This window comes from Cavia porcellus, unplaced genomic scaffold (assembly GCF_034190915.1).
Source record: "Cavia porcellus strain 051 isolate PalLab524CR breed Dunkin Hartley unplaced genomic scaffold, mCavPor4.1 scaffold_29, whole genome shotgun sequence".
Classification (NCBI taxonomy): Eukaryota; Metazoa; Chordata; class Mammalia; order Rodentia; family Caviidae; genus Cavia; species Cavia porcellus.
The window spans coordinates 9,991,952-10,010,220 of record NW_026947512.1 but is presented as its reverse complement, the minus strand read 5'-3'; the positions used below and the strand labels follow the sequence as shown (position 1 = coordinate 10,010,220).

Below are 18,269 nucleotides of genomic sequence, written 5' to 3'. Positions count from 1 at the left end.
GAATATCAGGAAAACTAAAAGAACGAATAAAAAGCAGCAGAATTAAAACGTAAGATCAATATACAAAAATAGAAAAAATGTACAAAATCAATTATATTTCTATACACTGTAAAAACAAACCAAAAAATGCATTCATGGAACTGAAAGTTAAAAAACAAGAATAAATTTAACAAATAAAGTTAAACACTTGTACACTAAAAATCATAAAACACCGATGAGATGTTAAAATGGTTAAAAAGAGGATTATGCAGACAAATTCAACTTACGGATACAGATGTAATACTAGCAGTGAAATGTAGAAGTGTATTAAAAGATTTTACATTATGTCAAAACAAAGTTTGAGAAACAAAACGTCAGAAAACACATGAGCGTGATTATGCCAACATATTAAACCATATGTTAACTGAATTAAGGATGAAAGGCACTTAATAAAATACTCCATTTGTTTCTAAAAAAGATTATAACAAAATTAATTGAATACTGTAGCAAAATACTAAAGCCTGACTAAATGAAATAGATGGTGGCTGGGTTTGGTGATGCAACCTGTAATCCCAGCACTTGGGAGGCTGAGGCAGGAGAACAGCCATGAGTTTGAGAAGAGCTTGGCTACAGAGTGAATTCAAGGCCAACCTAAACTACACAGAGAACCTATTTCCATGAAAGAAAGAAAGAAAGAAAGAGAGAAAGAGAGAGAGAGAGAATATTATGACTATTATATATAACCCTGTATCTCATCAGGTGAGATACAGAATGCAATATATCATGAGGAAAGAAAAAAATGTAACTATTACTTTTGCCTGGTATCAGACATAAATAGATAATTCAAAAACTGTATCAAAAAGCTACTAATTTAATAAGAATGTATACATTGCCTACTTATAAGACAAAACCAAAGTACCACAGTTTTTGTCTCAAAAACTATTTTAATAAGAACTGAAAATAGTTCATTTAAAGAAACAATCAAAACTGCACACAGGGGGGAAAAAGTTGGCCAGAAACTACCTGAATCTAAACGAAATAAAGCATAAAATCTCATTAAAAACCAGAAAACAATCCAAACAAAAAGACGTCCCACTGGACTTGGTGGTGCACACCTATAATCCTAGTACTTGGGAGGCTGAGGTAGGGAGACTACCCTGTGTTTGAGAACAGCATAGGCTATACAGTGAGCTCAAGGACTGGACTGCCGAGTGAGACCTTGTTTCAAAAAAGAGAGAGAGAGAGAGAGAGAGAGAGGAAAAAAAAAAGACATCCCCTGTAGTCATAAAGCTGAATACCATCAATTGTTCTAAGATCAGCAAATAAATATAATGTAATCTTGATGAAAATTCTAAAAACTTTTTCTAGACTTGGAAAAATATAAATCTTAATGCTTCCAGGCAAAGTAAATGATAAAATTAAGAAATGTATGAAAATGTAGAATAGCGAGACAAAACTGACTAAACAATATTGCTGAGGCATTTAAAAAGGTTTTTATTTTCCAAGAAGGAAAATATTCGGACATGCATATCTGACACTGTATAATGTATTAATGAAATACTGAAGAAAAAAAATCTATTCATAAGCAATGTTTATAAAACAACATACATTTAAAAAAATCAATACAACTAAAACTACCTATTTTAACTGAACACATTATAAATAAACTATTGCTAATGAGAACTGAGTAGTTGTTAAGCACCATATCATAATAGCTTTATATATGGCATTATTCTTTCATAATCTTGTTAACTGCATCAAAAAGCATCAGCTCTATGAAGATAATCTGAGAAATGAAAAACTCACTCAGGATTATATGTCTGGTGACCAAAAAAGGGGCAGTAATAGGAAAGTAAGGAAGAAGTAATAGGTTAATAAAAAAATAACAATCAGTATTTTAAAAATTCTGCATCATAATAGAAAAAGAATTCTACACACATCTACATGTTAGTCCATGCCCTTCTCACATTTAACAAAGCAATTGTGTCAGTATCCCCAGAAGACATATATGAAGCTAAAAACAGGAAGAAGTACAGCATTAAGTTTTAAATTATTCCTTCTCTTCTTAAATATTACAATTTTCTCATGATACAGAGTCAAGGCTTTTCTAAGAACCTGATATTATTTTTAAAAAAGAATCAAATTTCACAATCCAAAAGTTAAATTGCAAGTGGTTACTGTTTTAGTGAATACTCAAGGAGGAAAAAACTAGAGAAGATAAAGAATACGGTACACATGATTTATCTTTCAACTCATGATACTTTAGTCCATAAAAAAGGCACAGCAAGTATAAACTAGGAACTGCTCAACCCAAATTCAGACATAGTCACTTTAGTTAAGGTACTTTGGCAGCTGGTTCCTTGCTGTGATAAGAGCAGGTATTATTTTTGAACACTGTGCTAACAAGAACTCCAAAATAAAAGGCTGGCTTACTCAGCATCCCTGCATGAGTGCTTTGTACATAGCAAGCACTCAATAAGTAACTGCCGAAGGAGTAAGTTCTCTTAAAAAAATTCTGTGCTTATACAATATAGTTTGTTTGAACATTATGAGCTCAATTTGTGAACACGTAAAAATAATTAGTTCATACATGAAAACATTTAGAAAAAAATAACATCTATCTTTCTGTATGTAGAAGTTAGGTGACAGATTAGTGCAATTCAAGCATAGCATTAAGTGACAGTGAAACTGTATGTCTAATTTTGTCTAATAATGAAAACAAAATTTTAGCTTGCAAAAGTAGTTACTCATTTTTAAATGTTCTTCTAGACATAATACTGAACCAACAGCAAAAGAAGACAAACATGCTTTCATTTTTTTACCTGCACAGCCAAAAGCCAAATGGTATCTGGAAGAGGGGCTGAACTTAACACAGCATACATTAGCCTTTGCTTCAATGCTTGCCACTGAATTGTCTAGGTTGGTAGACCACAGCTTCACTAAGGGAAGGACAAAAACGACATAAGTAAGTAATACTTAGTAAATGCTTCTATACTTTGGAAACTTTGCTTGTTACTACAGGGATCTTTTTGTACCAGTCTAAAACATCGAAAACTATTTAAAAATGAATGTCTGATTAATAACTTACTTGAAAATAAAAGTTTGAATGTGAAAAAATAGCATAAATAATCAATGATTTTATATTGAGAAGTAACACAAGCCCACAATAAAACATACAAAGCACAGCACTATTTGGAGCTATGTTGTATATTCATTATATGTATATTCACTGCAGCATTCTTTAAAACATGTGTGACGAAATTAAAAATGGTGACATAAAGAACAACAGCAAAATATAGCCTCTCTGGACTCAAGAAGCCTGGGAAAAAAACAAGTTGGTGAAGAAAGTAGCAGCTCCTGGAAGAAACCATAAATCAGCATGCAAAAACAGCATGGGGTTTACCTGGGAGTGCTCCTGCATGGTCAGTTAGGGATGAAGAAGAAATTCAGCACAGAGCTTGCCATATTTGAGTGTTTAACCAGAGCCATTTGGGTGAAGGGCTAATTGTTTGAGACTGAACTGCAGAACAACTACATTTCAGGGTTTCTGAAATCACTCTACCAGAGATTGGGCAGAGATACCATAAGAAACAGTGGTGTACAAGGTGCAGGTTAGATATGGAATTCCCCAGAAGTATAAGCTCAGGCCAGGAAGGACACTGGTTACAGTTAAAGAGGTTTTCCTATAAAATGAGAAACAAAACAAAGATGTTCACTGCCACTACATCTGTTTAATATTGTACAGAAGTACAATTACGGACTGTTAAATTAGATAAAAATTAGTACACAGTTTGTGAAACTGAACTCTCAAAGAAGTCAGTGAAAAGTAGTGACACCAAAATTGTGGCTGGAGGCACATCTGAAGAAGGCAAAGCCTTAAATATTAAAAATATAAACTCCGTGTATTGGCCCATGCCTGTAATCCCAGCACTCTGGAGGCTGAGGAAGGAGGATTGCAGAGTTTAGAGTTAGCCTGGGCTACAGAGTGAGTTCAAGGCCAGCCTGAACTATATAGGAGACCTAGCCTCACACAAACAAACATGTGAAGAATTAAAATCATGATGGCAAGACTTGCATACTTCCCTAAGGAATGAATGCAAATTTGAGATTATACTGTAATTGCTACCACCCAGGCCATCAAACCCAGCTATACTTCAGGCACCGGGGTGAGTGACAAGAACACCTCTGTCCAATCCTTCCCCCAAATACTTGTTTTAGCAGTCATAGATAAGCCCAGGTTAATGATGCCAGCCATATGCCCTTGCTAAGTACCCTCCTTCACTAGTAGATCAATATACTTAAGTGGCTACATTTGTAATCTTACTGGTTGATTATAGTTTGACCCACAATGTATCCATCACATGATTTTATACCCACCTCCTGATTTTGCCCTGAAACAGTCTCTCAGAAGCTATTCCTATTCTCCAATGAACTTTCCCACTCTTAACTACCTTTGTCCTCTGGAATTCATTCTTCAATTTCTGGGTATGCATACTTGGCACATCTGACATCTAGCAGGTTGAGAGTTACATTTTTCCTCTATCAGTATCTCCATTTACAAAAGCTTTTGTTTGCAAACAATCTGGTTCACAAACAGAAGAGTTTGACAATATTTTGCTTTTGTTTGCAAATTGCGTTGGGTGACAAACACAAGCATTGCCTTCTTTCACACACACACAAACCTGGCCATCTTTTCCAAACTCATAGAACACATTAAGTTTGTGAATCAAGGTAACACTGTACTTGAAATACTAGTTAAAGCAATCAGGCATGATAAAGAAAGAAATGGGATACCCAAAGGAAAGAAAGAAGCCAAATTGTCCTTATTTGCAAATGGTAAGACCTTTTACATAGAAGAAACCAAAAAATCTACCAAAACACTCCTAGGATAATCAAGTTCAGCAGTGTGTAACAGTATACAAAATAAAAATCAATAGCATCCACATCAATAATGAACCCACCTACAAAGAAATTAGGAAAACAATACTATTCACAATAGCTTCAAGAAAAATTACATACTTAGTAATTAACCTAGCAAAGGAAGTGAAACATCTATATAATGAAAACTATAGTACTTTGAAAAGGGATTGATGAAAACACCACAGGAAAGATATCCTCTGTATTTATATAGGCAAAAATGGCCATGCTTTCAAAATTAAAATACATGTTTAACACAATCCAAATCAAACAGCAAAAGCATTCCTTACACAACTAGAGAAAACAATTCTAACATTCACATGGAACTAGGAGAGACCGAGAACAGTAAAAGCAAGACCAGACAAGAGCAAAGGAGGGGGCACTAAAACCTGGAATTCAATTTATATTACAAAGTTACACTGAGGAAAAATGACATCACTGTACTGGTCTGTAATCCCATCAACAATGGACAAGGATTCCTTTTCCCCCTGCAGCCTTGCCAGCATTTCTATTAGGTGATTTCTGAGGACAGCCATTCTTTCTGAAGTAAGATGGAATCTCAGTGTTGACTGAATGATTCAGAGCCAGGAATGGCACTTGGGACTACGCGTTTGCCAGGCAGGCACTCTGCTGCTGTGCCATACCTCGCGATCACGAGGCCCTCTCAGTGTTGTTTTAAACACTGAAGTACTGTTCTGTCATAACGAAGGATTAACTCAGACCATAATGTTAAGTGAAATAAATAAGATACATAAGCCCAAATACCACATCATTTATATTACATGAAAACCTAAAATATAAAGAGCAGAATAAAAGACAGTACGAAGGAGGGAAATATTTTCAAATGAGAAGGTGTTCAAGAAATGAAGGGAGAAGAGGAGAAAAGGGAGAGAGAATTGAAATGCGTCCTGTACATGTACCAACTCCCCATGAGGAATATACTCATTATGTACTGCAAAGATGTATTAATAAAAAATAAAAACAAGAATGAACAACAACAAAAACATAGTACTGGCATAAGAACAGACATGTAGCCCAACAGAGCTAAACAGAATGCAGAAACCTCAGGTTCATTTGGTCACCTGATCTTACTAAAGGAGCCAAGAACATACACTGGAGGAAAAACAGCCTCTTTTACAAATGGTGCTAGGAAAACTGCCTTTGCACATGTATAAGATGGACCTAGACCCTTTTCTAACACCATGTACTAAAATAAAATCAAAATGGATCAAAGATCTAAAGTTAAAAGAAACAATCTATGGGAAATAAAATTGGTAAAGCTCTTAAAGACACAGGTGTAAGCAAGCACTTTCTGAACAGAACTCCCCTGCCAAAAAAAAAAAAGGATCATATCAAATTTAAAACATTCTACACTACAAAGAAAGCAACCAAGAGTGTGAGGAGATAACATGAAGAGTGATAAAATTTGCCAGTTACTCCTTGGAAAGACTATTATCTAGAATATATCAAGAACTCAAAAATATTAAGACTCTCCCCAAATAAATGACCCAATCAAAAACTGGGCAACTGAAATGGACACTTCTCAGAAGTACAAACAGTCAATACATACATGAAAAAAACATTTAACATCTCTGACCATGAGAAAAATGGAAATTAAAACAATACTGAAATTATATCTTACTCCAGAAAGAATGGCTATCATCAAGACATCAAATAATAACAAATGCTAGCAAGGCTGCAGGGAAAAAGAAATCCTCCTACACTGGTAGGATTGTAAACTATACAACCATTAATGGGAATCATTCTGGAAATTCCTCAAATTATAAATTTCACTTGACCTCTTTTGGGTATCTTCTGAAAGAGTCAAAGACACATCGTATTACAGTGATGCATGCACACCTACGTTTACAGCAGCACAATTCATAATAGCTAAATCTTGGAAGTGGCCTATATGGCCAGCAATAGATGACTGAGGAAGAAAATGTGGTATGTATACAGAACAGAGTACTAGCCTGCCACAAAGAAGGATAAATTCAGTCATCTATGGAAATACCTTGCACCTTGAGACCACAATGTTAAGTGAAATAAAGCAGACACACAAGCTTAAAAACCAAATAGTTCCTCTTATACAAATAAAGAGCAAAGTAAAAAATAGGTAACAGGAAACAGAGGAAGCAAGAAAGGTGATGTAAAAAAGAATCAAGATGGGTCATGTACATGTACTAACTCCCCATGATGAGTGTAATATTCATGCACTGCAAACATTACATTATATGTTATATATTATATGAATATATGTAACAAAAATATTTTTTAAAAAACCTAGTGTGAGTGTATACACTAATAAATAGAAGCATTCAGTGCCATGTGTTTGATGTTAGAATAACATACTTTGTAGATATTCCCATTTTTCAATTAAGAATTTCATATTTTAAAAATTTTAATGTAGCATTTAGTTGCATGGTTTACATATATTAAAAGTAATAAATTATGGAAATGCTAATTTTTAAAAGTATCATTTCATATTTGAAAATCTATCCCTGAAATAAAAACTCATAATATATTTGGGGAAAGCTCACTAATCAGAGCAGCACTCATTTAAAAGCAGAAATAGAAGAACGAACTGTTCTTTTGAAACACTAAAGCAAATGTATTGTTTTTAAACAATAAAAACAGACATTAGAACACACATATAAGATTTCCAAGATATAACTGCCTCCTCAACGACCGGGTCTTGGGTCCGTGGCTCTGACAGTGCTTTGTGTCAGCACGAACTCATCAGAGGTGTTTACAGTGATCTTCATTCTCAGAGGGGAACATTTACTGTGCAACACTGGGAAGGAAACAGGATTGACAACCCCGCTTTCCTTCTCCCATCTGTTTTTCACTGTACATGGGGTCCCCCTCTTATGAGGTGCAATTTATACTTAGCAAGTCAAAGCCCAAACAAACTTGCAAGCCTCAGGTAATCCATCACAAATACATATGGAATAATTAGTATAACCATATTTCACTAATTATCACTAAGCCTTTATAAACAAATGTTATTAGTGTTTAATGACAGTTAAATGCAAATAAGCATAAAAATGAACCTGTACTAATGGAATGACTAGTTAATAGTGAATCAGGTCTTTTTAAATTTCATGATAATTTTCTCAATGGTGTAATCATTAACATTATTTAAACAAGTCACAACGGTAACTATGGTTATAATTTTCAATATGTAAGGTGTTTTAATTCAATGTAACAGTTGTAAGGAAAACTGAACTCAAAAATACTGTAAAAATATTGTACAATTATGATCATAACATAGAAAAAGAAGTTACCTAAAGATTATAATATACTTTTAATGGTTACAATATAGCATCATTGTTTACTCTGCTGTGGGATGAGCTGTTACCAAAAATGAAATCCTGAGGTCCTAACCCTAATTATTTGTGAACAACACTGTATTTGGAAATGCAGCATTTGCTAAAGTTAACATTTAAAAATGGTAAAAGGGTTCCCAGCAAACCAAAGAGTTGGGTAAGGTTTTTGCTTCTGTTTTACTCTTTTTTCTTCCAATTGGCTTAATCATAGAGAGCTGCACCAGTGTGAGAAACTAGAAAAACTTCAACTTTGTATCTACTAAAAAGGAACTGCAGTGGTATGAAGAATATGGCAGAGCAGAATCCGAAATTCTTTTGTTATCTGTTGTCTTGATTCTTTGCAATTAAAGAGGCCCTAGTCACAGAATGACGAAGCAGAGCAGATCCAAAATCTCCTAGAAAAAACATTAAGTTTTTTGGTAGACAATCAGTAAAAGGACACTTGGGAAATGAAGAGTGGGAGAAAGCTAAAAAAGAAAGAAGAGTACACAGCTCTGTTCATGAATTGGTGTTATGTCTCGGACTCACTTATGAGTTGCAAATCTTGCATATCAAAATGGATACAAAGCAGCACAGCAAAGGCTTTGTTCAATGAAATCCATTAAAGAGATCATCTAAATCCTGTATTAACTTCTTACTGGCATACCCATTGAACAGCCTCAATGTAGCAAAGCAAAGGTTATGAAAACTGAACAGATAATGGAAAGCACAGAAGAACAACTTACAATATAACCCTAATAAACTGGTAGATTTAATAAGCAAATTCACTAGCATGGCTGATATAAAGTCAACACTCAAAAACCAAGAGCCTTCTTGTACAGGAATAACAAATTCGTTGTGAGTGAAATCAGGGAAACAATACCCTTAACACTAACATCTAAAAAACTTAAATACTTAGGAATCAATCTAATGAAGGATGTAAAAGACCTGTACATTGAAAACTACAGTACTTTGAAAAAAGAGATTGAAGAGGATATCAGAAAATGTAAAGACACCCCTGTTCTTGGGTAGGAAGAACCAATATAGCGAAAATGGCCATACTTTCAAAATTGTTATACAGATTCAATGCTATCCCAATCAAAATTCCAATAGCACATATCACAGAATTAAAGAAAATAATACTAAAATTCATCTGGTGCCAGACCTAGAATAGCAAAAGCAATCCTGGGTAACAAAGGTAAGGCAGGGTGCATCACAATCCTTGATTTGAAATTATAATATAAAGCTACTGTGATAAAAACAGTGTAGTACTGGAAAAAAAAATCAAGACTTGAAGATCAGTGGAACGTATTGTAAGATTCAAAAACAACTCCAAACACACTATCACCTTTCACAAAGGTGCCAAACACATTTAACTGGAAGAAAGATTTCCTCTTTAATATATGGTGCTGGAAAAACTGACTCTGTACATGCTAAAGATTAAAATTAGATCAGTATCTTTCATGAACTAAATTTGAAACAGATTCAAGACCTAAATATTAAAAGAGAAACATTAGGTCTGCTGGCAGATAAGTAAAGACATTGGGGCAGGCAAAGACTTTATGAATAAAACCCCAAATGCACAGGAACTGTCACAAAGAATCAACAACTAAGATCTCACCTTCTTAAAAAGTTTCTGCACAGCAAGAGAAACTACCAACAGAATGAAGAGAAATCCCACAGTATGGGAAAAAAATGTTTGCCAGTGAGAGATGTGAACTAAAACAACACTGAGATTCCATCTACTCTGGAAAAAATGGTTTTTATCAAGAAATCAACCAAAAACAAGTACTGGAGGGGCTGTGGGAAAAAAGGAAGCCTTTTCCATTGTTGGTAGGAGTGTAGACTGTTATACCCACTCTGGAAATCAGTGTGGAAATTCCTCGGAAAACCAGGATTGAAGGTATCAGTTGACTCAGCTCTTCCCCTTCTGGGTATCCTCCTGAAGAATTAGAAACATCAACTATAGTGATATATGTGCGCCCATGTTTATAGCAGCACAATTTGTAACAGCTAGATCTCGGAAACAACCTAAATGCCCACTGACTGAGGAATGAACAAAAAAGTTACCGTATTTGTACTACTCAGCTATAAAGGATAAACCTGAGACTATTACACGTAAATGGATGCAACCAGTGAAATGAACGTGACTTGCATGTGTAGCCATCATAATGTCTCCCTAATACGAGAAGATGAAAGAGACAATGTATGTAAACAATATATGAAAATAGTTAAGATAGTTATACTACTGATTTCTCAGTTCACTGAGAAGAAAATTTTGAGCGAAAACTGTTTGAATGAGTAAATGCAGGAATCTTAATACACAATGTATTCACCATTGTTACTCTCTATTGTATTTTGAAATGTTTTCCTCTTTGAAATAAATATATATGTGTAATTCCAAACTTATTCAATGTATAAAAACTCCAGAAAAATATGAAGAATTTTCAAAGAAAAAGACAATTAACAGAGGTCAATTTTAAACTTTAGGTGGCAGATCCAAAAATACTGAATGAGAAAGATTTTAAACCATTACTGTAATGGTGCTCCATTAAGCTAAAATAAATACTTTTAAAATTAATGAACAGCAGCTAAATATGGTGGTTCATGCCTGTAATTCCAGCACTCAGAAGGCTGAGGGAGGAGGATCACTTCAAATTCAAGACCACTCTGGGCTACAATGTGAACTAAAGGTCAGCCTAAACTGCCTAACAAGACCCTGTCTCAAAAAGCCACTCCTCGCAAAATAATATAATGAAATAAAAATGAATCAATAGGGAGAAATACTTAGAAGAGATACAGAATTTATGTTTCAAAAGAACCTAATGAATGTGCAAGGCCCTGGGTTCAATCCCTAGTACTTCAAAATAAATTAAGAGAAAATGAAGCTAAGAAAATTTTTTTTATCAAATAGACATAGAAAATGAAAAACACACAAATAATTAAAAGATAGAGCAATAGAAATTATCCAATCTGAAGAGAAAAAATGCTAGCATGAAAAAAATACCATCTAAGACCTATAAAACAATGTTGAATAATTTGAATCTGAGCAGAAAAAAGAGATTAATGGTAATGAGTAGCTAACAAAATAGTTTTCTGAAAAGAAAATACTTGGATAAAGAAAGAATGAAATTACACTATGATAACAAGGGCAATTCACCAAGACATAACAAGCCTCAAAATACTTATACTCCTAAGAAGAAAGATTCAATATAAATGATGGGGAAAATGACCACACAGAGAATTGAACAGAGAAAACTGGACTTCAATATTTATGACTCATAATCAGTAAAAAATCAAATTACCAGAATACAGAATATCAGAAAATACCATCAATCAATTTGATCTACTCCAGTAGTCAGAACATTTTAAAATACTTAAATAAACCATCGCTCAACAAAAGAATAACAAGACAAACTACAAAATTTTACAGAATTTTAAATTGAAAGGAAAAGCAAATGTAATCCATGGAAGTTTATGGGATCTGCTCAGGCAGTGCTTAATGGAAAATGTGTGACACAAAATGTTTAGAAAAGAGATAAAGTCAAATTAATGAAATATACTTTAACTTAAAAAAATACTAAAAAAGGGAAAACTTGAACCTAGAGTAAAAGGAAAAAAATATTAATCAACAAAAATCAATGAAGTATCAATGCAATGCATACTAAAACTCCAATGACATACTTTATAAAAGTAGATTTAAAAATTCATGTGGACTCTTGAGGGATGCCCAATAGCCAAAACAACCTTCAAAAAGAAAAAGATGAAGGGCTGATATCCCTGGATTTCAAAACAGTATAAACCAACAAAAAAGAATAGAAAACCTAGAGGTGAACTCCTGTATGCTGGGTAAAATGATCTTGGATGTGTGTGTCAAGACTATTCAATGCGGATACCCACAGACTTTTCAGTAAGTGAAGTGGTACTGAGAAAACTGAGTAAGTGTAAAAAAATAAAGTTGTACCCTTACAGCACATACAGAATTACAATAGATAAAAGACATAAAAGCTTTTAGAAGAAAACACTGGAAGAAAGCTTTATGACAACGGATTTAGCAAAAGACTTCTCAGATGACACCAAAGGTACAGGTAGTAACAGAGAGAACATTGTAAAACAGTAAAAATAAACAAACCAAAATTACCCACACACAAACCCAAACTATATGTATCAAACAATACTATCGACAATAAAAAGCAACTCACAGAATGGGAGAAAACATTTGCAAATCACCTGTAAATTAGTTAATATCCAAAATATACGATAACTTACAACCAAAAACAAAACAAAATATCCCACAGAAAATCTAAAATCAAACTCAAATAACATGTGCAAATAATTGGAGTATAAATAGACTAAAAGAATACATATGATTGGCTAATACAGACAAGGGATATTTAGTATTACCAAATATAGTAGTGAGACATGGAAACCAAAGCCACAATAAACTACAACTCTGTACTTGTTAGAAAACACGTAAAAGGAAAGAAAGCAAGCAATAAGTGATTAAGTGTTAACAAGGACATGGAGAAAACACAGCACTTAGGCACTACAGCCATTAGTGTTGGAACTGTAAAATGGTACAGAAAACAGAAGGGTAGTTTCACAAAAAAAAAAAAAAAAAGCTGGGTGTGGTGGCGCACACTTCTAACACCAACACTTTGGAAGCTAAGGAGGAGGAATGCCATGAGTTCGAGGCTATCCTGAGTTATACTGAGTTCAAAACCAGGGTGGACGACACTGTGAGATCCTTTTTTAGAAACACGCACAAAAAAAGGAAACAAAAGTTACACAAAGATGTACCATATCATCGAGCAATTCTACTTTTAAGTATAAATATACTTAAGGTGGTAGGAACAAAGGTTATTATTTTGCACAGTTATCTTCAAGAGTTACTCAGATTACCATAGACATATAAAACTCATCAAATCCTATGAATGTTAACTGTTTTGTTCCAAGAACCAATAGAATTAGTTTTGGTAAACTATTTTTTCTTGGTGTTTTGTTTTTGTACCAGGAATCAAAACTTATGACTTTTTTTTTTTATTTTATTTAAGAGGAAAAAGAGAAAAACACAAAACAAAACAAAGCGGTGTAAGGGTACACATAATACAGAACTACAAAAAAAAAAAACATAACAGTAAGAAATCACCTGTTAATAGATTACATATTATCATCTTGGAAATAACTGCTCAAAACACAGTATCAAAGAATACAAAGTGGACATTCAAACAGAGAGACTGCAAACAGCTGTGTTCAATCATCCAAAAACATTAATATAGTCAGCTATTTAACACCCCTAAACACACTTGCTGTTATATCCGTTAGAGCTCTTTTTTTCCCCCTCTCTTTTTTACAACAAAATTTACACATTTTGGATTTTATTACTCCTTAGTTCTTATTACTTTTTTTGGGGGGGAGAGAATAAAGTCAAATATGGCAAAACAAAGCTGTCAGTCAAAACCAAGGATAGACATAGCACATGATGTAAAACAGAGTACAAGGTTATCAACAATGGTTATCAACGATGTCTCTTGTTTCCTTAAAAAGAATTGTCTATCTCATTAGATACTATAAAGTTGAACAAAACAGTAGAGAACAAGACCAATAAAACTTAGGTATTGTAAACATTACAGGACTTCCAAAGGAGACAATAGTCAAACCAGAATGGGCATCTTAGTGAATCTTATTGCCTTTAAAGTAGTTGCCTATACCCTCAAACTTGATACTATCGCACAGAATGGAACAGAGTCTAATCAGTCAAAACAAGATTGTGGGAGTATTACAGGACTTCAAAACAAGTTAATAGGAAATCAAAAAGAGTTACTATTATATATCCTAATTTTTTAAATTTTTCCCCTTAATTAAAACAAACATAAGAATTAACTAAATAATTTTTTTAAAGAATGAGGGAGAGATTGAGTTAAAACAGGACATAACAATATACCAATAGAGGTCAAAGCATGACTGTTTCAGCAACCTCCTGCTTCACCACCAAATAACCCGATTTAATAGTAGTTACCATAGTGTCTGTCTTTTTCCTTGAAATATTTGGGTAAAACTTCATATACTCTAGCTTCAAATATTTCCATATCAAGAAGCCCAGACTAAAGCCTTTCTAATTAATAAGTGAAAATTTTATAAGGCTTCAAGGCCACATAATGGGGAATCATGATTACCACATATTTTTATATATTTGAATCATTACTTACATTAGGGAAACTATTTGGTATTCATACATGCGAGATTGATTTATTTCACTTATGAGTATGGTTTCAAGCTGCGCCCATTTATTGATAAATATCTCAATGTGATCCTTCTTTATAGCTGAATAATACTCCATTGTATAGAAATACCACAACTTTTTTATCCATTCCTCAGTTGATGGACACTTGGGTTGTTTCCAAGATCTGGCGATTACAAATTGCGCTGCTATAAACATAGGTGCACATATATCACTGTGGTATGATGCTTTCAGTTCTTCTGGGAATATGCCTAGAAGTGGAATAGCTGGAATAAATGGGATTTCCAGTCCCAACTTTTTGAGAAATCTCCACACAGATCTCCACAAAGGCTGTACCAGTCTACACTCCCACCAGCAGTGCAGGAGAGTTCCTTTTCCCCCACAGCCTCTCCGGCATTTGTTGCTGGTTTTCTTGATCCTGGCCATTCTTTCAGGAGTGAGATGGTATCTCAGTGTGGTTTTAATTTGCATTTCTCTAATGACCAATGATGATGAGCATGTTTTCATGTATTTATTTGCCATTTGCATTTCTTCATCTGAGAATTGCGTATTCATCTCAGATGCCCATTTTTGGATTGGATCTTTGAATTTTGGAGGTCTGAGTTTTTTTTAATTCTTTATATGTTTTAGACAAGAGTCCCTTGTCTGAGAGAGAGTTCACTAAAATCTTTTCCCAGTTTGTGGGTTTTCTTTTCACTATGCTGGAGATTTCTTTTGACATGCAGAAACTTTTCAATAAGAAGTGGTCCCAGTTATTGATTCTGGGAAGTATTTCCCGTGCGGTTTGAGTCCTGTTCATGAATTCTCTACCTACTCCTATGTCTCCAAGGTTTCTACCCAATTTGTCTTCCAATAGATTCAGTTTTTCTGTTTTAATATTCAGATCTTTGACCCATTTAGATTTTAATTTAGTACATGGTGATAGACATGGGTCTAGCTTTAGTTTTCGGCAAATGGAGAGCCAGTTTTTCCAGCACCATTTATTAAAGAGACTGTCGTTCTTCCAGGGAACCTGCTTGGCTCCTTTATCAAAGATAAGGTGGTTGAGTGTGTTTGTATTTGTGGTTGTATCTTCTAATCTATTCCATTGATCTTCAGCTCTGTTTTGATTCCAATACCATGTTGATTTTACTACTGTTGCTTTGTAGTATAACTTCAAGTCAGAGATTGTGATGCCTCCTACTTTATCTTTGCTGCTTAGAATTGCCTTTGCGATTCTAGGTCTCTTCTGGTTCCAGATGAAATTTAGGAGTGATTTCTCTAGATCTATAAGGTATGTTGATAAAACTTATGACTTTTGCACTTGGGCAGGCACTTATGCTGCTAAACTAAACCCCTGATCCTAGAATTAAGTTTTTTTTTGAAAGCCTGTATTGTTATTGTTTTGGATTTTTTGTTATTATTGTTTGTCTATTTTATTTTTCTTATATTTTTTGTTTTGTTCCTCCCTCTTTAAAAACAAAAAATACTATACTTAAAAAAACTGAAAGGGATATGAAGAGATATTTGTACACTCATGTATAGCATTACTCAAAATACTCAAAAACAATCTTTCTATATAAAAATGGGCAAAGGAAAAGATATAATGTGAAATAGAGCTTCCAACAGGAGAGCTATTGTTGGCTATCTCACCATTAGATGGGAAAGCACACGAAGAAAAGAATGAAAGGGTGAAGAAATTAAGCCTTCTCACTACTATTCTAGCAAAGAAAACCATTCATGGGGCTTTATAAAAATAATAGTGAGAAGAACCATACCGAAACAGAGTAGTAAGAATAAGAGGAACCAACAAATAGTAGAAACAAATAAACAAGAAAATTAGGAAGTCAATTAAACTGGTCAAAAGAAATGGAGAATGGAAGGATATAGCTCAGTAGTACAGCATTTGCCTAGCATGTGCAAGCAACCATTAAAAAAATAAAGAACAAAAGAAAAAAAAAGAATATAAAAAAAGAAAAATGGAAGCAGTAGGGAAAGAGAGAAACAGACAGAAATATTATAAATGTCATTAAGAGAATTTTGGTACATTTTGAAAATTTAAAGTAATTCAAAATGTAAAACTTATCAAAGCATTTCAGGAAAAGAAGTTCACCCTATAATGCGACTAAAAAATCTGGTTACCAGTCTAAATATCACCTTGTGGCACAAATACAGAAAACATCATTTTAATAAGGATGCAAGAAATTCATTTTTCACTTAAGAGATATTAATTTCTGAGCTTCATATTATTTTTGGACTAATCAATCATCATAAAGGTTGTTAGGAATTTTAAGAAATGTACCTGTACCCAAAAAGGGAACTGGTGGAGGGAGAACGAGGAGTGCTAAGAGAGACATTCAGACAGTACCTTTTGCATCATCAGAACCTGAAGCCAAAAGTTTGGGATCCATCAAATTAAAGTCAACACTCCAACACCTCTTCTCATGTTCCTAGATATAGCAGAAAGACAAAGGTAGACTTAGAAGACAAAATATAAACCTTAAAATAAGTAAACCCAAAAAAGTTTGTTACCAATTTACTCCTAAGAAATAAAGGCAGAATATAAAAACCAAATTAAGATGCTGATATACAACAAATACAAATCTTTTGTAAATATATTACTGCTTTTGGAAACATATTGATACACTGTAACACACAAATGTCTGAAGAAATCCTCTGGAAAAGCAGTGGTATTATGTAGCTATTACATACCCACAAAAATACTAAATAGTGGGGCTGGGGATTTAGCTCAATGACAGAAGTGCCTGCCTGGCAAGCATGAGGTCATGAGTTCCATCCCTGGTACAAAAAACCAAAACGAAACAAACAAAACAAAACCACACCTAAATAGTGACTTAAAATCTGTGATTATAAAGTACTGTATAAGCAGCTCTATGATTAAGGAAGTAAAACTCTTAAGTAACTAGTGTCCCTATATACTTACCTGGTAGACCTTTGACCTCTGTCCTGTGAATCCATCCCATAGGATAACAGTGCCTTCATAATCACTGCTAGCTAATAGGTTCTTATGGTAACTACTCCAACTGATACAGCTGGGAAAAAAAGTTAAAAGTTAATTTACAAACAAATAAATAGCAACAGGATATAAAGCAGAAAGATTAATGCTCTTTTAAAATGATCTATACAAGTTCGCAATTGGTATTCTACCTACAACATACACATGAAGTGACAGTTAATGCCTAGATTTTTAAAGTTCCAGTGTCTGTGAGAGAGACATGAGCCTACAGCTGTCACTGACAATGTCTGAGTTCACGAGGAAAATATATCTATCAGTGAAGACAATAAAGGTTGAGCAGGCATGGCATGGTAGAATGACGGAGACCTAATGAAACAGTTTAAACCCCCAGATTTAGCTGTGCCAAATAAGACAAGCCAAATTATCTAATCTGAATGCAGCTTTTATATTTATATTCAAAAAGGCTTAACTAAATCAATTTAACTTTCAATTTAAATTTCCATTAAAAACATCCAACAGAATCACGCTTATGGTTTCAGGTATTCTCCAGTACTCCAAAAGTTTACATCAGCTAAAATGTATGCTACTATTGAGATACCTATCTATCTAAACAATGTACATACACAGCAATACACATTAAGGAAGAAACCACTTAGAACTTAATGTCTAATAATTTCCAAACATGTGAACAAAGAGTCTTGTTTTGTACTAGTTGTACTTATGCTAAATTTTAGTGACCGTCAGAGCTTATTTTAATCTTTGAAAATACAAAACTTTCTGACAAAAATTATATAGAACAATTAAATTTTAGATTTAGGTAGACCTACCCTCAAATTCCAGGTATGGCACTTAATGGCTGTGACAGTTT

General features: G+C 33.9%; 1 protein-coding gene across 5 annotated transcripts in view; it reads right to left on the bottom strand.

The window, feature by feature from the left end:
* Cop1 (COP1 E3 ubiquitin ligase) overlaps positions 1-18,269 on the bottom strand; it is a 174,263-nt gene that overhangs the window by 49,515 nt on the left and 106,479 nt on the right. For 4 of the 5 annotated variants that reach the window (XM_063239817.1, XM_063239816.1, XM_063239815.1 and 1 more), the window contains exons 13-15: positions 17,369-17,477; positions 16,793-16,874; positions 2,802-2,918 (exon numbers count right to left, since the gene is read on the bottom strand). In XM_063239817.1, coding sequence (XP_063095887.1) covers positions 2,802-2,918; positions 16,793-16,874; positions 17,369-17,477 — 308 coding nt within the window. The remainder of the gene's footprint in view (positions 1-2,801; positions 2,919-16,792; positions 16,875-17,368; positions 17,478-18,269) is intronic. The other variant, XM_063239818.1, reaches the window with a different exon arrangement.